Source organism: Volvox carteri (genome assembly GCF_000143455.1).
Source record: "Volvox carteri f. nagariensis unplaced genomic scaffold VOLCAscaffold_37, whole genome shotgun sequence".
Taxonomy (NCBI): domain Eukaryota; kingdom Viridiplantae; phylum Chlorophyta; class Chlorophyceae; order Chlamydomonadales; family Volvocaceae; genus Volvox; species Volvox carteri.
Genome location: NW_003307580.1, coordinates 1,131,930 through 1,156,112, shown reverse-complemented (window position 1 = coordinate 1,156,112; position 24,183 = coordinate 1,131,930). Strand labels below are relative to the sequence as shown.

Genomic DNA, 24,183 nt, shown 5'->3' with positions numbered 1-24,183 from the left:
CAACCCGAGCCATTGAGACACCATTGCTTCAGATTCTTACGAATTCCTTGTGGCGCAACACATTCCATAAGGCTGCCTGTATCGCGCATCAACTAACGTAGGCAGAGAAGATGGGCTGCAAAAATTAACATACACCACGGCCGCTGCAACAGCATTGCAAAGGCCTTCCGTAGTTTGGGGTTGGGGAAGAGGCAAGGCAGCAACCAAGAACTCGAACTCAACTGAAAAAGGTAATGTACCCAATCCGTTTACAGTGCATGAAGATTGATATGGAAATTTTCCAGTACAAAGGGTGTCCGAAAAAGACTTCAGCTAGTCACCCACCGATGACCAGCTGGTAAGCCATACTAGCTATAAGAGTGTAGAAATTTGCTTATCAGTAACATATGCACTGGCAGTATTAAGTGAAAGCGATGAAGAGCTAATACACATACAAGGACTGACAATAGGACCTCAACAAGTGCAGAATCAAGAATCTAAATCCAAAACTACTTGGTCAGGATAAACAACAAGTGAGGACGGCTCCTTCAAAAAGCTTCACTGGGTAAACCGTACACTTCAGCTGGGCCTTGTGTGAGATGACGGTCACTTATCGCTTAGGCTGAAACCTACCCAAGCACGCAACTGAGGCTAGCCAGACAGACTCATCTCCCCTTTAACTTTTCATCAGCAGAGATGGCCATGTCCCTGGCTCGCACCGCCTGCAGCGGCGTCGCTGCTCCCCGCAGCGCGACCACCCGCGTCGCTGCAGCCCGGCCAGCTGTTCGCCCAACCCTCAGGTAGCTTCTTTGTAACGCATTTTTGTCCTCAAGTTACAAGCTTGGAGCTTGAGCGCTGTAGCCGTGGTAGGTCGCTCAATCGCGGCTCCTTGCGTGGTGTGCAGGACTGTGGGGCAGAAGGCTCCCGCTCCCAGCCGAGGTGTTGCCACCAAGGCCATCAATGAGCTGGCCATGATTGCTGGCGAGGGCGGCTTCATTGCCGGCACTGCCCTGACCATGGTCGGCATCACCCTCGTGGTAGGTGACGTCTCGAAGGCGTTTGGCTCATATCCATAAACTGACAATCCATGAAGTCTGGTTTAGGATGCTCTCATGAATTGATGTGAAAGGTGTCTCCTACGATCGTCAAGTCATAATTTGCTTGCTTGACCTCTCGCGATGCAGGGCCTGGCTATTGGCTTCGTTCTCCTCCGCGTGGAGTCCTTGGTTGAGGAGGGCAAGCTCTAAGGAAAGCAGCATTTCGTTCGTCTTTGCTGGGGATGCATGGGGTCTTATGGCTGGTGAACAACGCTGCCTGATCGCAGGCACGTTGATCGAAGGGGCGTATTTGACGCGTATTTTTGGGTGCCCAGCCTCTTGGCTGATTTTCCCGTCGCGCGGCTGTAATTCGCCGCAAGTTTGGTTGTAACGTCTCAGTGCGCCGTCGCTGGCCTCGCACTCTCCATATATAACGGCCCAAATAAGCACCATTGTATGCACGTCGCTGTCCAACAACATTTGCATGGACGGCGCGGACGGGGTTCAGCATGGCAGATGCTACTACAGGTACATTTGGGGAATGTGTTAGTAATGATGGCCGGCATGCTGCAATGTGCGATGCTAAGGGTAAATTGTGGCGGTGGTGGACATAAATATGGATATCACTACATCTATTCCAGCGGACCCTAGGGTCTGGATTGAATCGTACCCGCCGATTCTCGTTTGTCTGAAAGATAAAGCGGCACAGCTAGGCAATAAATCTATAGCGAAACCCCTGTGCTGCAGGAGCCAGTACCAATCCGAGTACAATCCATAACGTATGAATCGTATATGCGCAGCCAGCAAACTCAAGTGCAACAACCAACCGTATGCTAGGTGTGATGAAGTGCATAATGACCGCCTGAAACCATCCGAATCTTCAATTGTCACCGACCAACACACTACATCAACCCCCAAACCTTTCCCAATACATAGCACACACCCTCCGACGCCGCTTCAGTCAGCCTATCTTTATCACCCCCTGCCCACTCACCCACACCCACGCTGCCAGTCTCACCATGCGATACGTCCTCCACATCGAAGATCGTACTTGCAACTCTAGCAGCGACCCTTGAACATGCTCGCTATCCGGGGCACGTCGAGCATCACCGCAGCCCACCATTTGCCTACTCTCCACATAAGCCACATGTACATGCAAAGCCTTCGAATGCGCAAGCTTGTTTCAGCTGGCTACGTGATAGGCCAGCCGACTCCACAACTTCCCACAGCAATGAGCACGAGGTTGAACCCTGCACCGTACCAAAGTCCCCACTAACTGGGCTCATTAGCAAAAAGACAATTCCGCTCGACCTTTTTGCCCAACAGAGCCCATTCCAAATGCTTGTCACCACCCATTAGCCTTCCCCAGGCTTACATCCCCATCAGCATTCCCCAGGCATGGCATGCTCGCTAGAACTCTCCATCCCTCAACGCCCCTTGCCCGCACGCAACCCACTACTCCGCAACCGTCTGTGAACTGAGCCTGACGTGGAGAACCATAGACAGCCACCGTGGAAAGCTCCAGGTCCATGTCAGAGCTGCAGACCCTATCCTGGCCCTCAGCTAGCACACAAAAGCCGCTCTCCGCCCCAGCAGCCCAGCTCCCAAGAGGGGGAGCCAGGGGCTTCCTAAACAGGGGCTTCCAGGGGCTTCCTAAACACCTAAGCCACCCGCCAGCCAGCCAGCTCTGCCGCTGCGAGAAGAGGGGGGCCTTATGTTGATCAGGAAGCCCCTGGCTTCCCTTTCGACGGAAGTCGTTGAGCCTATCTTACGCTGAGCCTAACGTCGCGCCAGGGACATTTACCCCGGAATACGATAACATGAGCAGCCACCCAAACGCGTTGAGATTGTCACCCAACACCTCGGCTGCCTCCACCTCGCGGCAGACACTGCTCTACGTTACACACACAGAATTCTACTCTAGAAGTGATAGGGTGATGCAGAAACCCAAATCACAATGATGCACGCGGGCTGCGGCGATGGCAGCAACAGAGTAGCTGCTACGATGCTTTGGCGGCGATGGCTCCCACCCCAGCGGTGGCGGCTTGCAAGCGAAGTGGACGGAGGAGTACAGGCCGATCAGGCTCAGCGGTACGGGGTGACAGCGGGGGGTGCTGCTGCCGGCGCGGTGCCACCGCCGCCACGGCGGCAACGTGCAGCGGTGACGGCGACGACGACGACGACGACGGCGATGGCTGTGATGCCGGCGACAGCACCGCCCGCAGTCAAGGGATGGCGATGCCGCTCTCTCTGAAGCTGCTGGTCATGGCCGCCATGCTGGTGCTAGGCCGTCGGGAGGGTCCTGGGGCTGTGGAGTGGAAGCGGGGGGTAGGGGAAAAGGTGCGACTGATTAGATTAGAGAGGTTCAATTCTCCTCGAGCGGAACGACATATAAAATGACGCAACTTTTCAGCGAAGCCGGCGCCATCAGAGTTATTAGAACCATCGAGAGGTATATATAAACTGGGATTCCTAGGATCCCTGCTGTTGGCGGGGTTGGCCGCCTTCGCCCCAGGTCCGACCTGGCGCTGCGGTCCCAGTCCACTTAAGCGTCAAAGTTGCGACCAGGTCGACCAGGTCAACCAGGTCGACATCCTCCTCGACCTATTTTTCGTTCTGGCCCCCCATGGACTCCTTTTGCTGTAAGCTGTGCCCTACCTCTGCCCTACCTCTGCCCTACCCTGTCCCACCTGATGCTCGTCCGTTGTTCGACGTTGACAGCTCCGCAAGCGGCGCCAGGCCTGCAGTGGCGGGCCTCGAGGCCGTACCGCTGCCGCTACCGCCACCCGCGACGGGGCTACCGCGCGGTGTTGTGTGGCCCAAACCCCAACTGGGCGCGAGCTTGATCGTCCCGGCGGGTGTGTGGGCCGCGATGGCCTTGTTAATGGGGCTCTGCGGCCGCTGGTGCTGGCGCTGGACGCTGCGGAGGGCCACGGCCATTTCGGCACTGCGCTTCTTCTCCGACTGCACAGAGCCGCCAAAGAGGGAGAGGGAGAGAGACAGTGGCCGGAGGGAAAAGGGAGGACCATTAAATTCAACCCTACTTGCTGGTCTCCCACCATTCAAAACTTTTTTTATTCAAAAAAATACGAACGTTTTATTGCCAACTCCTAACAAACAAACTAACGAAAATAATAAAATAGAGTCGCCAAGTAGTGCGACAGCACCGAAATATTAAAAAACCTAATTAACTCGCGACAGCGAGGCTGTGCTTTATGCTAGGTGACATCACGCCGATCGCGAGCAAGCGTTAATACAGAATATTATTGCACCAAAATCTGACCCCAATCCCCCACTTCAACTTTCCCTCTTCTCCTGGTCTCATTTTTTTTCCTCGTGAGGTCGTTTCCTGACCCTACCTGGAGCTCTTGGCGATACCTCCCAACTTCTGTCTCCAGCTCTCGAATGTATTCCACGGTCTTCTCGCTGCGCAGGTCCCCAACCACCTGGGCGGTCACATGGGCCTTGAGCTCGGCCTCAACCTGCACACGATCAAGGTGCACGAGGGGGAAGACAGGGAACCACGAACGAGTGGAGCTGATGAGCGAGTGCAAGGCGGGAAGAAAAATGGGGGTGCTCTGAATGATGATGTGATCAGAATCAAAGAAACAAATGCCGGCCGTCTACGGAATGCCGGCGGCCTACGGAACCATCTGCTGTAAGAAAGGGCGGAGGAGAGTTGGGGTGAGGGGAAAGACGAACCACGAAGGAGTGAAGCTGCTGCCAGGGTGAGGGGAAGGGAAAGGTACACTAATGTGGCTCAGGGGTGAAAGGGAAACGCGGGGAGATGGACGACTGCTGCTCTCAACATGTAGGCAGCAGGCAGCTAGACACAGCATGTACCCCTACCTGCCCGGCCACAAAGCTTGTAGAAGTAAAAGTTCCTCCCAAGATTTTCAAAAAAATGATCCATTTGTAATCCCGTTTCAAAAAAGCATATAATATTTCGGTAATGGCTATGCATGAAAGACAAAATGCCTACAGTATAAGCACAGCAAACCTTTGAGGCACAGTCCACAACGGGTATCCATGGATAGCTTACATCAACAAAAGGATGCTATTCATGCTTTTAGCTTATACTGACTCGAATGTCTGATCAGGATACGATAGGTAAAACACGGGATTTCGTGCATGTGCACCCCGCCTCAACGCATCATTCCCCCGCCCAAGTACCTGCGCGCGAAGCGCGTCGAGGTCCACTGACGAGCCCAGCGGGTTATGGCCGCTTGAGCTGTGTACGACAACGGAGCCGAGCATGCCGCTGGAGCCACGGCCGGGGGAGGACTGAGCGCCGCCGCCGCCACTGCCCGCCGCGTTGGCAATGCCAACCCATCCGCCAAACGTCGGATTGCCGTTAGCGTTCCCTGCCGACGCCGCTGCCGACGCCGCCGCTGCCGCCGACGCCGCCGCGGTGCCGTTGAGGCTGGCGGTGGACAGACCGCCGCTGAGGGTGCTGCCGCCGCCCGCGGCGGCGGCGGCGCTGAGGGCGACGAGCCGCTCGTGGAGGTCGGCGGCCCTTTCCTTGAGCACTGCAAGCCGATTACCGTCCAGGCGAGGTGGCCGCTCGCGCTGCGGCAGCCTGAAGACCTTGATGCCATTGCCTCGCTCCGTGACGGGCACCACACCCGTCTCCATACGCCGTACCAGCTCCGTAACCCGCTCGGAATAGTTCGCCAGGTAGTCTAGCTCAGCCTGCCCAGGGGGGGACACCGAAGGGAGGGTTTCGAGGGGGGCGGGACGGGGACCAATGACTTACAATCATGGTATAGACAGGCAAACAGGGGCGCGGGGAAGAAGTGGGAGGAGGGCTGCGGTGGAGGAGGAGGAATAATTGGAGAGATGATTTTTTCCATTGCATTATCAACCGAATGGAGGAGAGGGACGGGGAATAAGCGAACCCGCGCTGGGCACACCATCATCCACACGCCCACTACCACCCCAACCCACCAGAAGCGCGTCCTTCTCCGCCCCATGTGCCGCCTTAGCCGCATCCAGCTGCTGCTTGACCTCCGTCAGCTCCTCAGCCCGCTTGGTCAAAAAGTAGGTGGACTGCTGCTTCAGATTCTCCAGTTGGGCCCTATGCTCCTCAGTGCCCCGAGTGAACTGAAGACCAAAACAAAAAGGGCAGGAAAGGGCGAGAAACGGAGGCCGCTGTTTTTTGAGATGAAAAAGAGCTATTATATGCCTCTCAACAGGCAGAACACGGGTTCATCCAGACGGGGTGAGTCATGCCGTACCGCCCTGGGCCCTCCAAGTCACGCTTCCTTCGTGGTGGATCGGCTCGTAGGGATGAGCTGATTTCCTGACCCCTTCAAGACCCCTTCAAAGTTAGCCTTCCTCAGCCTACGCGCGCCATGCAATCGACCCGGGCCCACCCCAACCCCAGGAGGGACCTCCTCTTCCCCCACCCCCATCTCCGGCTGCCCCGCCTGACATCTCCATCCCTTTCCTCTTCCCACCCGACCCCCCTCACACCACCACCACCACCACCACCACCACCACCACCACCACCACCACCACCACCACCACCACCACCACCACCACCACCACCACACACACCCAGGCTCACCTGCTGCTGCAGCAGCTGCGTGGCCTGCTTCTTGACCGCCTCCCGCTGCCGCTTCTCCGCGGTGATGGCCGCGCTGTGCTTCTCAACCAGGCTGTTCACTGTGCCGGTGACCTGGCCGGTAAGGGGGGGGGTCGGGGTTAGGGGGGTCGGGGTTAGGGGGGTCGGGGTTAGGGGGGTCGGGGTTAGGGGGGTCGGGGTTAGGGGGGTCGGGGTTAGGGGGCTAATGCTTTAACTAATACTACTACAGGCTACGCAAGGAATTTGCGTCCCATGGTGTGTCTGTCTGTCTGTATATGTGCGTCTGTCTGTATATCGGAGGGGGAAGGACACCAAAGCGGAGGGGGAAACCCAACCCTACAGACTGTGAGGTGACATGCATCCAGACATCTACAGACATCTACAGACATCCACCGGCAATCAGGACACCCAGGTCTATCTACCCACCGAGACACCGGCGTACCTACCGGAGCTCACCGACCCACTGACTGACCTGCGTGAGCTGGTTTCGGAGCGTGTCGATGTCCCGCATGAGCCGAGCACACTCCTCGTCAGAGCGCCGCTTCGCCTCCTCCAGCTTGTGAGCCGACTCTGCGCGCTCAGCCTCCAGAGCCTTCGTCAACTCCGCAACCTGCAGTACACCGCCGTACAGCGCAGTAAGCAGATGCCGTACATCGTCTCAACAATGAACCAGCGGGGCTGTAGCCCAGGACTGTGACTAAGACTGTGTGTTTTGCGAAACCCAGTTGCATTCCTTTGATGGATTCCGGATCCTGTATGCCGTACTCGCCATCCGTACCTGCGCACGTAGCTTCTTGATTTCCGCAAACTGCGCGTGTTCCTTGCCGGCCATGCGCTCTCGTGCCAGCTCCATCTCCTCCTGTGGGCGTTTTGTACGGCACCAATCATTTTCACAGCACGTGGCGCCAGTCAGGCGGGGAAAGAAGCCAGACATGCCAGGAGCGGGGGGGACACAAGTTGAAAAGTGCAAGAGCTGGGCCCTAACGCAAACCGCTACACTGCCGTACCTTTCTTGCCGAGAGGCGCTCCTCGTACTGCTGAGCCGTTGCGCGAGCCTGGTTGAGCTGGGACTCCAATTTGCGGATCTGAGCCTCCAACTATACCGATGGGGAGTGGGCAGCAATAGCAATATCAATAGCAGCAGCAATATCAGCAGCAGCAGGTCATCAAGGATTTTGTGTGTTGACCGGGGGACTGAGAAGAAAGGAAGGAAAAGGAGCAGCTCAGCTGTCATTGCAAAACAAATGCCGAGCTGCGTACGTGCGCATACGACACCCTTGTCGAGCTAAGTCCCCAGGACCACTTCGCACCGCGCCGCGTGACAGACACACAACCCGGGGTTGGTCGGTGCAGTCCGGGTACAGCCGAAAATTACTTTCTACGCTAAAACAACAGCCACATCACAGTCAACAGTTTAAGTCTCGCATGTTGCAGCCGTACAGTCCGACTGTCGTACAACCACGACATCTTTTACAAGCAGAAATTTTAATTTTCATGGATCAGGAAGGTGGTAGATTCGCGAGAGTTAAATCAATATTTGAGACATTGCAGGTTTCTTCTTTACTGTATTTTGATTTGTTTGGAGCGCAGAATCGCATGCTCACCACAGATACTCTTGCATTGGAATTCGTGTTGGCGCCAGCGCCACCCTGACTGGTCCCCACAGCCCCTCCCTTGGCCCCGCCGGTCCCCCCCGCCGCCGCCGCCGCCGCCGCCCCCGCCGTCGTCCCGCCATGCCCGCCGCCGCCGCCGCCACGGCCCCCATCGTTTGTAACGCCTCGCGCTGCCCTTTCTCCGGCTTGCGACTGCCGCCGCTTAGCCTCGTCCACCGCGTGTACGGCACTGATCTTAGTGGTGGGGCCCCCGCCGCCGGGCTTCCCCAGACTCGCTAACGCCGCTGCAAAGGTGTCGAACTCGGCGGTACCGCCCTTGAGGGAGGCGGCGGCGGCTGCAGCCGCAGCGGCAGCGCCTGCGGCGCCGGCAAAGCCGCCGCCGCCGCCGCCGCCGCCGCCACCAAAGGCGCCGAAGGCCGGCCCGGCGGCTCTTTCAATGGGCCCCGGGTCGCTGCGCCAGGAGGGCCCTGCGATGCTCTCAATGAGCTTCTGGTAATGCGTGTGTGTCACCTCCAGCTCGTCCTTGAGAGCCGCCACCTGTGCGTGAATGCGAAGGCAGCCATAAGTAATAGGGAGTTAAGACGGACCACCGACGATTGTGATGAGCAGATACCAGAGGTAAACGGATACCCCAGGATTGGTAAAAAGAAGGAACATGAACGACATGAAAAGATTGAGTGAGAGAAGCGGGTGGAAAGGGGAGGTGTGAAAGGACAAAGGGCCCAAGGAAAAAAGACAACTTGTGTGGGTTTGCATGGAAAAGGAATCGATAGGTAAGGGAGGAAAAAGCCGTAAAGGCAAGGAGGTGGACGGATAGCCCTCCCCCTTTCGCTCGCTCTCGCTCGCTCGTTCGCTCTCGTCACCCCCTCCTTTACCTGCGCCGATAGCTCCTCCACAAGCCCAGGATCTGCACTGCCAAGCCCCGCCGCCGCCACTGGCCCCCCTGGAGTGCCCGGGGGTGCCAACAGGTTCACGTGGGGCGCCGAGGTATTCGTCAGCACCTTAGTAGCGTACTGCAACGTGGCGAGACTCTCGTCCACCTCGTCAAATACGGGATACACACACGCCAGGAGCGTCACCATCGTGTTGCCGCACAGGCAGTTCTTGAGCACCCGTGTTAGCTTGGCGTCTCTGTACGGCACGTGTGGCGTCGGCTGCTGCTGCTGGTACTGGTACTGCTGCGAAGAAGAGGTGGCGCTGGATTGACTGGCGAGGGAGGTGGCCTTGGAGGGCGGGGAGGGCGAGGGAGGCAGCCCGCCGCCCGCCTGCAAAGAGACCGGTAGGGTCCGGGGAAAAGCGTTGAGAATGATGAGACGGAAGGGGTGTGTGGGGGGGGGAAGAAGGGAAGGGGTGAAGGGAGACGGCCTCGAAAGGTGCTATGCGGCTACGCTAGCTGTCCCACAGGCGTCTAGTGTGGTGGCGGCACCTTTTGATCGCGATTAAAGCACAGTCATGTCCATGGTAACGATGTTATGAAGGAAAGCCCGGAAACTCAGGATCGTGAAGTGGTGAAGGCTTGCGAGCATCAGGTCCATCATTGCCCATCATCGCCCGTCATCCGTCGCGGGCCGCAGCCCACACCACAATCATTGCCGCGGGATGCAGTGTAGCCCGCCAACCCACCGGTGCCATGTTGGGATGGACGTCCACTTACCCGCCCTTCCCGCCACCTACTGCCGCCACCTTCTGCCGCCCGCCGTCCCTCTTACTGCCACCCACCGAAACCCTGCGCCCCACCCCACACCCACCTGGGACAGGGCCACCACCACCTTGCTCAGCGCCGCCAGGGACTTGGTCACCGCACTCGCCTCCTGCACAGCACCAACACCACCACCACCGCAGGTATGGAAAACAGGACACCTTCCCCCCCCCAAATAAATAGGATTTCATTGAGACTGCGCTCCTGCTGTTTCACGTGGCTGGATGGGCGATGTGGTCAAATGGGGCAAAGGAGCCCCAACTGCGACATCGGCCAAATGCATACACAACATTGAACACCACCCATCCCATATTCTCTTCTGTGATGCACCCCAACCACCCTCAACTACCCTCAACTACCCTCAACCACCCCTAACTGCGATCACACCCACACCCGCTGAGGAGCTCTGTGAAGCTCCCCGCCTCCATAAACTCCGCTCGAACGCTGGGCCGTTCACGTTTTGATCCCTCTCTCTTGTCCTTGTCCTTGTCCTTGTCCTTGTGTGACCCACAACATAAGTTGCGGTAACACAGGTAACCAATCCGCGTTTTTCCTGCCCTGCAACGCCCTGTCCTAAACCACCCAGCGGATGAAGGCCGTATTCCGCAAACCACAAACCTAATTCAGCCCAGCAAAACCCAGCATAATGTAACTCTGCCGCCATCCCAGCCCAGCCCAGCCCAACCCACCCGTAGCCTGTGTCCCTCCGGCCCCGTTCGGCCCTGCTTCTCACTGCCAGCCAGGTCCACCAGGTTCAGGCGGCCTGAGAGCTCCAGGGGCACCGGGGGATGGATCAGTAGGTTGGTAGTTGGCAGTTGGCGGTTTGCAGGAGGCAAGGCGTAGGTACGTCCTTGTCCAAATTGTGGAAAAGAAGCGATCGCGAATCAAGTCGAAGATGCGCGCCGCGTCTCTGAACGCGCGTGCGTGCGCGCGCGTGTGTGTATGTAGACGTGTGTATGTCTGTGTGTATGTATGGGCGAGTGTGGGCCTGAGTTCCTACCCCAGCCAAGCCAGCCGCCCGCACCCCATGCCGCACTTCTGCCGCACCAGACCCTTCCTCCTCCTCCGCCTCCTCCTCCTCCTCCTCCTCCACCCCACCCCTTACCGACTCGAACCGACCTGGCCCACCCCGTCCCGACCCGACCCGGCGCCATGCTCACCGGTGACCGGCTGTTCTTCCCCCCGGTAGCTGACCACACTAATACTGAAGATGGTGTGCGCCCGGGAGGAAATGTCAATGGGGCAGCAGGCGGAGCGTACGGCGTAGCCAGCTTGCAGTACGGAGAGCATGTCCTCCGCGTCTGCAACCTAGGCGGGCAGGACGGCGAGGGGGGAGGACGGCGTAAGACGCGGTGAGAGAGAAAGCGTGTGGAGCCGTGCCGGTTTAGGACCTCGGAGGCGACGGGTGCACGGGGGGCCTCGCGGGTTGGGGACTGCATGGGTTTGGGTTGAACTTGCGTGGCAGGACTACTGCTTGCTTGCGCTGGATTTGGCTTTGGGAGTTCTGGAAACCCATCGCTCGGTAAGTGCAAGGTATGAGGTAGCGACCCGGAGGCGCTGTGCTACGCACGCGGATAGGTCGCGCAGCTGAGGAGTAGAGCAGAGGGTAGCGCAGCGGTGAGGCGCTGGTTCCGCAACCTCCTGTACTACCCTCTGATCGTCTAGCCAAGTGGAGAGAGCAGGACAGGCAGTACCCTCCCCTTACGCGCCGTACCTCGATAAACGTCAAGTCCTTCACAAACGTCATGCCGTACGCGTCCTCCATGACGTCCAGACATGTACGGACGTACTCCGCGGGGTCCCGTAGCGCCATGGCCGCGGGTCGCGAGGGGGAGGATGCGGGCGGGCCGCCGTCGGAGGAGGGGAAGGAGGGCAGGGGCGGCACCGAGGACGAGGACGGGGCATGGCCGCGGCCGTCGCCGCTCCCCACTGGGCGCGCTGCAGCTAGGGCCTTGATGTACGCCTGTGCGCCAGCCCCCAGGTCCCGTACATTCTCCATGTAGACCTCTACGAAGCTGCGGGTGCGACATGTGGTTGACCGGCCGCGGTGCATGTGTTTTTAGGGGCGTGTTGACCCAGGATGGAGGGGAAGGCAGGGGTGAGGAGGGTGCGGGAAGGGAGTTAAGGCTTTTGTGAGCCTGTGTGTGGTTGGTGGGGGATTCGGTGATGGTGGTGGAATGGCCGGGAGTTCCCGAATAAGTTTAGGAGGAGGATCCAGGTGATTACAAACCCCGAGCGGGGGAGTTCTGGGGGTCCGGAGCCGGCGCCAAACTTGATGGCCTCGGCGCCAAATTTCGGCCCGTACGCGCTGTACGGCTGACTGTCGGTTGGACTTGAACGACATAACCTTTTACTATACGCCACCCAGGAGATCACAACACTTGGCCGGACTCCAACGAAGCCTCTTCCTTGTAGCAACAATCGACTAAAACGGCCTCGTACCCCGCATGCCCAAGATGTTTCGTGGGTCTTGCAGGATTAAGGCCAAGGCGTAGAAGACGTGGTTCGGGCTGTCCACCGCTTTACAGCCACGCGCACCGAAGCACATGAGGTGGCTGTCACCAGCTCCCCAACCCGTTCCATCCCGAAGAGACTCACCTCACGAATAGCTTCACCCGCACCACGTTGCTGCCGGGGTTAGACCCCGCTTGGTCGGCTTTGCGATTTGCTTTGTTTGCTGCCTTTGAGATCATTTCGCATACACGAGGGATGATGCCGTATTCGTTGCGGTCTAACGGCGCCGGCCCATCCGGTGTGATGGCCGGCTCCCGCCCGAGCATGGAATATGTCTTTCCGCTCCCTGTGTGACCATATGCTAGGCAGCAGGCGTTGTAGCCTTGCATGACGTGCTCCACGAGCGGCATGCCGATTTCCTGAAAGACCGCGTCCTGCTTTGCCTCTGGGCCAAAAACATTGTTGAATACAAATTCGTTGTTATGGCCTCTGAGGGGATCCTTCATGTACAAGACGCGATGGTCTGCGTGCACCAGGCTGGGGCACCCATCGGGCGTAGGCCGCAGCCGGACGCAGACCTTTAAACGCATCTTCCCCGTATCTATATGCTCCATGAGTTTCGATTTAATTTGGCAGGCAATCCAGCGCTAACAAATGTACACTTGTGCTGGGGCCATGCGCTTTTACGCAGGCAAGATCACATGAAGCTCGCTCGTTGAAAGAGAATCAATTAATATACAACTTAAAAATTGGTTTGCTTGCAGGAATCCAATAAACGGAGACTTCTAAGGCGCTCGACTTGCACCGCCGTTATTGCATACAGCTCATCTCAGGATTGCCGCTTTATGTTCTGACGAAATTAAAGTGTGGATTACACCAGCGTCCCTAGCGATCGGAAAGAGTTTTGCGGCTCGTCATTCACGACGTTTGTACGAGCCACGGGAAATGCTGTGAGTCAGTTGTAACCATGGTTCTGTCATGACCGTCACCCCCTTCACTAATTGATCTGGTGGTAACCCAAGGTAACGTTTGTGGGTCGTCATTATTAGTAGTATAATGCAATGTAAACTTTCGCATATGAAAATGTTTGGGCTGGCCCCTGCTGCTCAATGGTTCATATGAAGTATGAGAAGCAGAAATAGTTAATCTACCCGCCCACATTCCAATATTTTTTGCGTGTTGGCGTTTCTAAAGGGCTTCCTCTCCAAAGTGCTGCCCGCTTCTGTCCCCATCGGTTCGCGCTCTTCCCAGGGACTATTCGCTAACGCTAAGGTCCTGAGCTGGCCTGCAAAACAGGGTTGTCGCCGTCTAGCGCATCCTGGATGTGGACTTCCTCAAGATCCTCCACAGTTTTGGAGCAGTGCTCCTGCTGTTCCCAGCGCCGCAAACTTGTGCCCATGTGTTCCGATTCACCAGCAATTTCCATGCCAAAAAGCGCGGGGAATCAGGGATGGCTCATTTCTCACATTCTCACAACTCCTCGGGGCACTCTAACATTTTACGGCTTACCAATTGAGGTCGCCCGCTGAAGCTCAGATATCCCAGCTGCATCCCTCACCCCTTCGCATGTAGAAAATATGCACCTAGAGCACAGCGTCGTAGGTTTAACCCGCTTCCTTCCGCGTAGGAGTCTTAGCTCTCTTTCACGACCTTATTGCAAAAACATCCTTGCGTCTTGTGAGGCCGTCAAATCCCTTCCTTCCGCAAACTGTTGTCTTCCCCCCCAAAAAACCCTACTACGATGGCCCTTTTGGAACCTCATCAGGGACACCTCCTTGCACAACATTTACTTGAGCACATGCACAATAAATGCACAAAAGGCCGAGCCGCATAGGACGCATTACAAAACCGCAACGTTCCGGGTCAGGAGGCTTCCAAACACACAGGAGGTAGTCGCAAGGTCTTGCCGCAGTTCTGCGGAGAGGTATCGTATACATTATCGAATACGCCTCTCGAGATCAAGAGCGCGGCAAACGAAGTCCCCGCATGGAAAAACGTCATCGCCGGGGAGACGTGTCCGTCCGAAAAACCCAACCCGATACATCAATTCATCAATCCAGCCACAGCTCCCCGTCACCCTCACTACCTCCCCCGCCATCACCATCACCACCATCATCCACAGCCTTTCGATCCCCCCCAAAGGATAAGTCCTCTCGAAAACACCCTCGTTTTGCTCGCGAATGACAACCCACCCACGTATTCTCACTCACACCACACCACGAGAGCAACTGAGCTGGGAAAGGTACCCTCGGCACTGCATTATACACGCATACACGCACACATACACGCATGTCGCTTCGCGCCCCAAAACAATTCCGCCGGTAAAGAGAAAAAAAAGGAAGAAAGCGCGGCAACAGCGTCCGGAGGTTTGACCACCCACGCCGACCCCGATGATCTCGACCCTAACACACGCTTCGCTCGCTCCCTTTTAAAGTCGTCACATGCAGCAACCGCCCTCCTCCTCACGCATGCATCCTCACCACCACCACAAACGCACGCTCACCCTAGCCCCACGTCGACCGCGGTAACCCGGGGACTTGTAACCGCGTCCGGCACCTCCATCACCTACCCTTCCACTCCACGCCTCCCACACCACACCACACGACACCACTCCTCATCCTCATCCTCATCTGAGCTGCTGCTGCTACTGACATCGCCCTTCTGCTGCTACCATTCCAATCCCGGTCGCACGTTATTGCGCCGTAACGCCACGCCTCCCAATCCCTGGGTAGTCCTCTCTACCCCACCTCCCCCCTCCCCGCAAAGCCTGGTCGATTCACGCCATGGCGAAGACCTTGGAGCTGAACGACCCGCTGGCCACCTTGTCCGCCACCCACCGGCGGGCCCAGGCGTCGTAGTGCACGATGGTCTCCAGGTCGGGTGAGGCGACCAGCTCAGACTGAGGCAGCGACGGGTAGCAGGGGGTTAGCAAGTGGATAGGAGGGAGGGATGGAGGAGGAGGGGGAGGGGGAGGGGGAGGAGGAGGAGGAGGAGGAGGAGGAGCAGGAGGAGCAGGAGCAGGAGGAGGAGGGGACGGTGGCATGATACTTTTACATTACACAAAAAAGCATCAGGAGGATGAGGAGGGAGGTGAGGGGATAGGAGTAGCCAAGGAAAGCCGGTTGTGGGGAAAAGGGAGTGCCCGGCCAAGAAGGGACGCAGAGGAGATGAGCTGCTGAGGGCGGGAGTCTCAGGAGAACAAGATATCTAGGGGGTAAGGGGGCGGCCTGCGTGCATGTAGACCCAGCGCCGTCACTAACCCCAAATCGTGCACATGGAACTCATAAGGCCCATGTGGGTTTCGCCGGGCCAATCATGTGTGTGTGCCTGTTGTGTGCCTGTTGTGTGTATGTGCGCGCGTGTTGTGTGGCTCCGGCAAGCACTGGCTGGTGTGTGTGTGTGTGTGTGTGTGTATGTGTGTGTGTGTCTGTGTGTGCATGGTCGAGTCATACGACTTGCAGCTTGTTCAATGTTCCGTCCTAGGATCGTGCAGTGCCAAGAACCTCCGCAGAACCAGTCGCGTAGGACTGCTACCGCCACAGCCACCACCGCCGCTACCCGGCAAGCCACCGCCATTCACGCACCTTGTGCGCCTCGCAGCAGGCCTCGTTGAGCTTCATGATGTCCAGATAGTGCACCTTCTCGTCAATGAACATCTGTACTGCCTGCGGTGTCGTACGTGAGCAAAAAGGAGCAGAATGAAACAGAAAAACAGCAGCGAAAGGTCTTAAAGTTGGAAGTCTGCCCACGCAAAATTTTTCCGCTTCTCTCCTTGGGGCTTAACCAACTATGTGCTCGTGCGCGCGCGTGCGGGGATTTTCCAGGAAATTCTTCATACCGGCTCCACCCCTCCCCTTACCCTGCCCTCCACCTACCCCCCCCCCTTTGGCGTTCCATTCCGTAGTCTTACCCCGCCCATCCCAACTCCTCCGAAGTTTCCTACATGCTTTCCACTTTTACACATAGCATTCTCAATCTCCACACACGCCACTTTTCCCGGCAGCGAGACTTTCCCGAACTCCACAACTCCACCCACCCTCCTCATCACCACCAACACAGTCCCCCCCTCGCAGCTCCGAAACTACCACGACATTCATACAACCCTACATCTCCCTCCCCCTCCTCCTCCTCTGCACCTCTTAACCGCTCTTCCCGGCCCCCACCTGCTCATTGGCTGCTGATAGCACCCCAGTCATGGTGCCCCCCGCACGTCCTGCCGCGTAGGCCAGGTCCATGGAGGGGTACTTGAGGCGGTCGGGGGCCTTGAAGGTGAGGGAGGAGGCCTTGGTGAAGTCCAGTCGGGGCCAGGTGGCGTCGCTAACTGGCACTCGCTCCGGCCAGCTCATGGTGTACATGATCGGCAGGCGCATGTCGGGCCAGCCCAGCTGCGTGGGAGAGCAGGAGGAGGAGGAGCAGAAATAGGGCGGAACAACAGATGAGGTGGCGAGAAACCCTAAGTCAACAAGGCGCTGAGATCTCAGTGGGTGGAGGGTGGGGGTTTACTCGGTATTGGATTAATGCCAGCGCAGTGAGGGGACCAGCCTAGGTGCGCGAAGAGATTCGAGGGAGAGACATGACAGAGAAGAGGAGGAGCAGATGGAGGCAGTGAGTGGGTGGGTGGGCGGGCGGGGGAACCAAATGCGCAGGTCAAGGACCCAGGAAGGCCCCCACCCACCCACTCACTCACCCAGCTGCCGCCTCTCTCAATCTCTCTCCCTCCCGGGCCTCCCACCCAACCTCCTCTTCAACCCACCTTCCCCAAGCGACCCGCTCCCCACCACATACCCACCACACACCTGGGCCAGTACCGAGGAGTCCTGTGTCTCAATCATGGAGTGGATGATCGACTGGGGGTGGATGACGATGTCGATGTTGTCGTAATCCACGCCGAACAGGTAGTGGGCCTCGATGACCTCCAAACCCTGAGGAGGCAATTGAACACAACAGCCCAGCCCAGTCCAATCCAATCCAACCCAATCCAAGCAAACAGACCACGAGAGGTGTATGTGAAAGGTGCAGGCGCTGTGGTGCGCGGACAAGGCACAGAAGAGACACAGCTGATGCGGACAAGGCACAGAAGAGGCACAGCTGATGCGGACAAGGCACACAAACGCACAAGGCACACGCAAGGGTGATGCGAATGCGCGGGAGGTGTCACCGAGCCAGACAAAGCTCGCCGTTGCCCCCGTGCAAAGCCCCCCCGCGCGACCTCCCACCAGCCTCCTGACACCGGGGCCCGGCCCCTAACGGCACTGGCTCGGGTCGCCGTACGTTCGACTCGATGTCCCTGTCCCAAGTCCCAAGTCACAACTCTCTAGCCCGCTGTGTTTTAACCCCGCTCACCCCATGTGCCCGTCAACAGCCTCCTCCCTCCCCCTGACCCCCTCCCCTTCCCACCAGCTGTTGGTAAATCTCTTTTGTAAGAAGCGCTCTAGTGCCCTTAGCATGTAAACATCGGTGAATTTCAGGCAGTCCCAACCATCACCATCACCACCTCCCGTGCCGTGGAGGGCTCCCCCCTTTTACTCTCTCTCCGCACCTTGTTCATGAGCGTGGCGCTGTCCACTGTGATCTTCTTGCCCATGGACCAGTTGGGGTGGCTGGTGGCCTGAGCCACCGTCACCTGAGCCATCAAACATACGGACGGGGGGGGCGCAGGTAGGCTAAGGTCGCTTAGGTAGGCACGTGAAGAAGTTCACCACCAGCAATGACAAATGCAAACAAGCTCGTTCAACCTTTGTTGCCGCTTCTAGGCACACATACATGCATACATACATACATGTGCAGGTGGCTGGCAGAAGTTAAGGCCTGACTTCTGCTCCTGGAGGTTCCGGGTTCAAATCCGCCTGCCGACCCCTCGGTGTGTGAGGGGCGATGAAATGGGAGGTGGCCCACCATCTTGTGGACGGTGTAGGACGTGATTATGGCAACTTGTGAGCTGGCCAGGAACTAAGTCGTGGCGCCGTTGATCCGCTAGATTTGGTTGGATGCTGGTGGTGAGTTGCTGAACCCAACGAATACATTCTGAAGTCGGATGGGGTGAATGGATGAGGGTGCCCTTCTCGCAGGGGAGAGCAGGGAACTGCCTCGGGAAAGGGGGCCGCTGGTGAAGCTATACCACCCTGTAACAACATCATACATGTACATATATATACATACATACACACACAGACATGGGGTCGAGGCCTCTCCCCAAATGGTAGTGTTGCCGTCCCCTCCCACCGTTGCCCTCCTCACCTCCTTGAGCTTCTCCAGGGGCCAGTCCCGGAAGGCGCCTCCACTGGCCGTCAGGATGATGCGGCGCAGACCCCCCTCCGGCAGGCCCTGCATAACCTGCAGCGGGCCACCCCCGAGGCGAACAGGCGGCACGGTGGGAGGGAGGTGGTTATGGACATAAAGACAGACAAACGGAAAGAAAGACATGCAGACCACGTTGGATGCGGTGTGCAGTAAGATGATGCTGCAAGGCGGGGCGTGATAACCAACCGCCTGCGGTACAACAAGTTCTTGTCCCCAGTGTAATGCCAAGCCCTGCCACACACAGACACACCACCACTGCCCCGGCCTCCCCTCTCTTAACCCCACCTGAAAGATGGCGCTGTGTTCGCTATCCGCCGGCAAGATCTTGGCGCCGTACTCCTGGGCCAATGGCAGGATGAAGGGACCGCCTGTACGGCCATAACCGCCAACTGTCAACCACCACACCTCACTCAAGTGTACTTAAAGTGCTCGCTTCGCTGCTATTGATGCGGCTGCTGTTGCTGCTATCCGCCCGTCCCGCCAGCCGCCAGCCTCCCCTTCCCCCCAACCGCATGAGAGGGGAGTGACGGCCCCCCCCCCGGGGGGAAGGAGGCCCCATCGCGGTAGCACTCACGTAAGAGACTCTGGTAACAACATACCTGTATTGCCCGGTAGCACCCGGGCTACCTCTTATGCTGCACTCTTAAACTGCTCAACTAGTGGAAGCGCTAGTCAGGTGCCGTCATTGTGCCAAAACAGGCTACCCAACAGCCAAGGAGGCCTCATGGCTATCTTCAACAGACCCCCTTCTCCAAGAGCTAATAGTTGCGAGCCGGGGGGAGCGTCGCCCATCATCCTGAACCCACATCCGCAATTCTACACCGACCCCGTCCGGGTCGCACCTTCATCATCATCACGTCCCTACGGCCCATCAATGCACTGTTTAGCGATCCAGCGGTTCCTCCGCTTCCCCCCTCCCCTTCCATTCTCCTTCCACTTCAAGAACGCCTTTTGGTCGGTTCTACTTCTGGTACACTCTTGCCCTTCTGGCAGCAACTTCACTCGTTCGTGGTTCGTCTTTCCTCCCCTTCCATCAACATCCCGGATCTCAAAGCCCCCCACCCTTCCCTGCCTCACCGGCAATCAGGGTCTCCTTGTTTGCCAGGCAAATGTCCTTCTTGGCCTTTATGGCGGCAACCGTGGGCAGCAGTCCCGCACACCCCACAATGCCGGTCACCACGGACTGCGAGATAGCAACGCAAGGCAAGGGGAATAACACAAAACATGGGAGGGGAAACCCATGAACCAGGTGATGCCGGGGGGGGGGAGAGATCAGGACATAGAAAGGGCTGCCAAGCCTGCCAAGCCGAATGCAAGCAACAGCAGGGCAGCTTGCCAAGCTGTCTGTCCTGTCCCATCCTGTGCAGACTCGTACGGAAATCCGTACATCAAGGCTGTTGGACTGGGGGGTTACCCCGGCCACCAAAGCACCCTCCCCCCCCAGGGGGGTCCCCCCAGGAGCTAAGGTGCCTTCCAGAAGGTATAAATTCGGGGACGACGCGGATCGACGCGGTTATCATTGTTGCCATTAGCTGCGGCGGTGTGCGGCGAACGCATCCCCAGGTCTCCCCCCACCTTCCTTCCCGCCACCACTGCCACCACCAGGCGGCCCCTGTCTGCCCCTTCCCTCTCCTCTCCGGTCCCACTCCTCATCCTCCAGCCTCCAGACTGTGGACTGGGACCTCGTTTTTGCAGCGCCAACCCAGCACGCCAACGTGCTCCGTAGTACACGTTCGTACCCACTTCGTCCCGTACAGACCCTCGTTAGGGCTCCCCTTCCCCTCCTCGCACCTCCGCGGCAGGGTGCCTAGCCACCTCCACCGCCCCCTCATCACCAGCCAGGATGACCGGCTGGGGATGCACGTCCTTGATGGCCTCCTTCAGCTCGGGAATTTTGGAGGCGTCGCGAATGGCCACCATCTCCGGCTTGAATTTACGGACCTGTGCTCAGGATCCAGATTGTATACAAGTTATATACAAAAGGTTAGAAAGTGGGTAGGTTGGGGAGGAAGCGCTTTGGTGGGAAAGCCGTACACCACCATCTACTGCTTACGATACAGGAAGTTTATGGCTTACACGTAGCCAGTTTACAAGTATGCTTCAGTGAACAGCACCGTCACAAACGCTGCGTGTGCTTGATTTTTCCAAAGGGGCTGCGGTTTATCCATCCAGCTTGCGAGTTGCAACCCCGAAGAACAGGAATAGCTGCTCAGGTATATACCTGATCTGCAAGCAGCTGGACGTTGGATCCAGCGGCTAGCGCAACAAGCTTGAACTTCTCGGGGAACTCAGCGATGATGTCCAGCGTTTGGGTGCCGATGGAACCCGTCGAGCCCAGGACTGAGAAGCGCTGCGCGGACGAATGGAAGAATGTTTGCTTAAGAACGGTTTATCGTGTCAATGCAAATATGGGTAAGCAGCTGTGGGTGAGCAAACATGGTTAAGGGCTGTTTGCTCCTGGTCGTCGCCGCGAGCGACATCGCTTCAAAGTTTAGGCTCCCAGCCTCGACGGCAGCGCGGTCAATTGTCGATGTGAGGGGCAACAAAGGCCAATTTAAGGTCAGCGCCCTTCAATTGTTGCTCCACACCTTTGGCTCGCTGCGGTGCTCGACCTCAGGCGGCACAACACGCTGCGGCCACGCGGGAGGGGGCAGGGCACCTTCCTTCGCACGAACAATCAAGCGGGCCCTGCACGGGCGCGAGAACTGGGCCCCAGCGCCCCTTGTCGCCCGCATATTCGGCTGCTGCGTAGCCTGCATGTTTGTGGCCTAACGCCTGCACTGAACCCGTACGCTCTACGTGGCAGCCGAAGGTGGAGATGAGTGATTATATGCCTAGAGTGATCAATTGAAGTGAGTTGCACATTCGCGAGTGAGGAAACGAAAGAGACCAAAACGTACGGCATGAGTTGATCAAGCTGTATTCTGCGATTCCAACATCACATGGAAACAATGTTATCTATGTCTCTCCTGATTGTTTCTGAATTCAAGAAACCCAGGTATTATCCTCTGAAGCGCAATTTTTCCATCCTGCTGCCCACGCTCTGTGGATGATAATCCTAAACACATATAAGGCTTAAAAAACGAGTAAATAGGTGTGCATGTCGCTAGTAGTCGGCGCGCTTCGCAGCCGATGGTCTGCTCTTGTAGGCTTCCACTTGCGTGCACCGTTGCCCCCATCCGGTTCTAAAAAGGGATCAAAAGACAGAGGTGCGTTAGGCCCACCGAGCTGTAATAGCAGCTCCGGCGCTGCTTCACGACAGCCCATTCTTGCCAGCGGTACTCGCTCTGCATTATCCTCCCCTTACGGACGCAACGTCACGACGTTTGTTAACCTGCCCCAGGGCCCCGGAAAATTGGAGAGCTATCTACCGAGGTCGTTACGGGATGCGGGCTCATGAAAAATGAGCCTGACCCGCCCATCAGGCCGGACAACGAGTACCCTGAGTGGCTCTTCAAGCTTCTCGAGCCGAGGTGCGCCAGTAACCCTGTGCGGCATCCTTGCCTGACCCCATGCCTCTCATTTTGGAAATGCCACGGTTTGCCCCTCGGTGTTTTGGTTTCGGAGCCGCGATTGGAGGAATGGAGAGACTTTTGGCCCCTCAGCATATACACTTTCACGTCGCGTGCCCCAAGACAATACTACACCTTTGGAAAGCCATCCGTGTATATGAGTTGTCCTTGTTGTACTCGCCTGGGTGGTCCAGTAACACTGGCATGTTTTCTTGGTCCCTCCTTTGATTATCTTTTCTCAAACTGCCCTTCTCGCCATTCTTGCCGTCGCTCCTCTTTGACATACGGCGTTGTCAGACCTACCATAAAGGAGCTTGAGAAGATGTATCACGAGGGCGGCCTGACAGTGGAGGAGGTGAGGGGTTACGGCGTTCTCGTATTAACCTGGCGTCCGTCTCGGGAGCTTGTATACAGCCAAACCGTATTGCCGTCGGTGTCCCTGCTACGCGAAGATTTTCCTTTGATTGTTTGGGAGGCACTTCGGAGGGGCGGCCAGACACCCTGCCCTCTTCGCAGTGTCCTCCGTTTCACATTAAAAACCTTCGCGACTAAAAGCTCGTAACCCTACATATAAAACAGACATGCGCGCTGCAAAATCAACGCATTGCGTGCGTGCTTGCTTGCATGTGTGCTGAGTGTATGCGCAGTTGCGGCGGTTGTGGCGGTTAAAAAACAAGGAGCGCATCAAGGAGAGCAATTTCATGAAGGCCAAGTCCTGAGCAGCCAGTGCGCTCCACGACAGGAGCCCGTGGGCCGTGGTGCACGAGCCCTATCGCAACGCTGGTACCTTTTGCAAAGGACTTAGGATTTTGGGGCTTGCGCTCGAGTTTAGGCGGGCTTGCACGTGTGGAAGGTTAGGTGGGCCGTTACGTGTGGATGTGCACACACGCAAGCAGGGGGGATGGTGGGGGGTCAGTGTGAATCGCGACGCGTTGTAGTGTTCCCTGGTGCGCTGTGCCCCCTTGCGGTGGGACTCTGCTCGGGGTTGGGAATGACCCCGGATAACAAGATTATGTTGTTGTTGATGTTACAGCGGGGTACCAAGTTTCTATGCTTTTCCGTGAAGCAAAGAAATCGAGCCAATGGGCACGTTGAGATTAAGGACATTTAATGGCATCAATGGATTGAGCACGCTCCCTTTCTGGTTTATGTCGTTTTCCTGCGCCATTATCTCACTGCTTAGATCTATTAACCCTTGCGCAGGCATTGCCAAAGGCTCCAGGCTTAGTAGCTCAAGTTTCCTACATAACTGTATTTTAAAATTAACAGGGACGCGATGGGGTGGCGACCTATTGACCCATGGGTCGGTTCGGACGGGGTTGATTGCCGGTTCGATGGATTACAACATATTACTTATTATTACTGCGAGCGCCATCGTACGGTCTGTACGGTTACCAAGCTCTCCCTCGCTGTCCAGGCTCAATTTTCGTTAACGCATTACAACCCAGCGCGCCCGCAACCACGCACTAGCTTGGGATGAAATGACGAGCATCCCTAACTTAGCCATTCATAGGCGACTCGGCCCAGAAATTAGCCTTAATGGAGAGCTACATGATATTTGAAAAAAACTATACAATCCTATGTGGTTGCAACTTGCTTCATATGAAGCAGAAGCTGGAAGCATCAGAGCACGAGAAGAAAGAAATTGCGCAGAAGGCGGAGCGGGAGATTGAGGTCAACAAAAGGCAGCTGCAGCAGCAGCAGCAAGGCCGGTGGTGGTGATGTGGTGTATGAAAGCCACCTTCTAGCGAATATACTCCCACAGCTTCAATACTCTTACAAGGCACTGTTGCGCTTCCACATGTCGGTGTGCCATGTTTTCTCATAGTGGTAGTTGGTGTGGCAGCCCTGCCTAAGCAGAAGACACATTTACAGGAGTCCTCCATTACAGACATAATAATGGGCTTGTTGCTCCATCCTATTGGAGTGGCCTGTGGGAAGGGATAGGTAAGCCTGCAGACGTACTCACTGTAGGTGTATATATGTGCATGTGCATGTGTTG

The 24,183-nt window shown here is 57.1% G+C and overlaps 4 protein-coding genes across 4 annotated transcripts; 2 read left to right on the top strand and 2 right to left on the bottom strand.

The window, feature by feature from the left end:
* The first annotated feature begins 633 nt into the window (after window positions 1-633).
* VOLCADRAFT_109895 (uncharacterized protein) lies at window positions 634-1,422 on the top strand. The gene is made up of 3 exons (XM_002953679.1): window positions 634-779; window positions 884-1,016; window positions 1,164-1,422. The coding sequence occupies exons 1-3, from the start codon at window positions 676-678 to the stop codon at window positions 1,224-1,226; spliced, it is 300 nt and encodes a 99-aa protein (XP_002953725.1). The 5' UTR covers window positions 634-675; the 3' UTR covers window positions 1,227-1,422.
* A 1,819-nt stretch (window positions 1,423-3,241) lies between these two features.
* FAP125 (kinesin FAP125-like protein) lies at window positions 3,242-12,983 on the bottom strand (the record flags this gene model as incomplete). Its single annotated transcript, XM_002953595.1, has 16 exons — window positions 3,242-3,324; window positions 3,707-3,980; window positions 4,376-4,498; window positions 5,190-5,708; window positions 5,964-6,119; window positions 6,586-6,696; window positions 7,076-7,213; window positions 7,382-7,462; window positions 7,611-7,700; window positions 8,208-8,753; window positions 9,092-9,481; window positions 9,965-10,027; window positions 10,605-10,678; window positions 11,076-11,223; window positions 11,630-11,930; window positions 12,514-12,983. 16 exons carry the CDS (start codon window positions 12,981-12,983, stop codon window positions 3,242-3,244), a joined length of 3,567 nt encoding a protein of 1,188 aa, XP_002953641.1.
* A 1,213-nt stretch (window positions 12,984-14,196) lies between these two features.
* On the bottom strand, window positions 14,197-21,509 carry VOLCADRAFT_82431 (uncharacterized protein). Its single transcript, XM_002953594.1, has 11 exons — window positions 21,258-21,509; window positions 20,891-21,019; window positions 20,461-20,610; window positions 19,747-19,852; window positions 18,955-19,037; window positions 18,607-18,702; window positions 17,909-17,992; window positions 17,166-17,291; window positions 16,533-16,754; window positions 15,954-16,034; window positions 14,197-15,268 (listed from the first exon to the last, which is right to left on the bottom strand). Exons 1-11 carry the CDS (start codon window positions 21,426-21,428, stop codon window positions 15,146-15,148), a joined length of 1,371 nt encoding a protein of 456 aa, XP_002953640.1. The 5' UTR covers window positions 21,429-21,509; the 3' UTR covers window positions 14,197-15,145.
* Window positions 21,510-21,769: 260 nt separating this feature from the next.
* On the top strand, window positions 21,770-22,900 carry VOLCADRAFT_94480 (uncharacterized protein; the record flags this gene model as incomplete). The annotated part of the gene is made up of 4 exons (XM_002953678.1): window positions 21,770-21,878; window positions 22,013-22,142; window positions 22,479-22,536; window positions 22,829-22,900. The coding sequence occupies 4 exons, from the start codon at window positions 21,770-21,772 to the stop codon at window positions 22,898-22,900; spliced, it is 369 nt and encodes a 122-aa protein (XP_002953724.1).
* Between the last annotated feature and the right edge of the window lie 1,283 nt (window positions 22,901-24,183).

What these genes read in the sequence shown, in the direction of transcription:
- VOLCADRAFT_109895 (XM_002953679.1), top strand. Translation starts at nt 676, where the DNA reads ATGGCCATGTCCCTGGCTCGCACCGCCTGCAGCGGCGTCGCTGCTCCC. An exon ending in GCTGTTCGCCCAACCCTCAG is followed by an intron (nt 780 to 883) that starts GTAGCTTCTTTG and finishes CGTGGTGTGCAG; the next exon opens with GACTGTGGGGCAGAAGGCTC. An exon ending in TGGTCGGCATCACCCTCGTG is followed by an intron (nt 1,017 to 1,163) that starts GTAGGTGACGTC and finishes CTCGCGATGCAG; the next exon opens with GGCCTGGCTATTGGCTTCGT.
- VOLCADRAFT_82431 (XM_002953594.1), bottom strand. Translation starts at nt 21,428, where the DNA reads ATGCAGGCTACGCAGCAGCCGAATATGCGGGCGACAAGGGGCGCTGGG. An exon ending in AACACAGCGCCATCTTTCAG is followed by an intron (nt 18,703 to 18,954) that starts GTGGGGTTAAGA and finishes GGCCCGCTGCAG; the next exon opens with GTTATGCAGGGCCTGCCGGA. An exon ending in ACTCCTCGGTACTGGCCCAG is followed by an intron (nt 16,755 to 17,165) that starts GTGTGTGGTGGG and finishes TCTCCCACGCAG; the next exon opens with CTGGGCTGGCCCGACATGCG.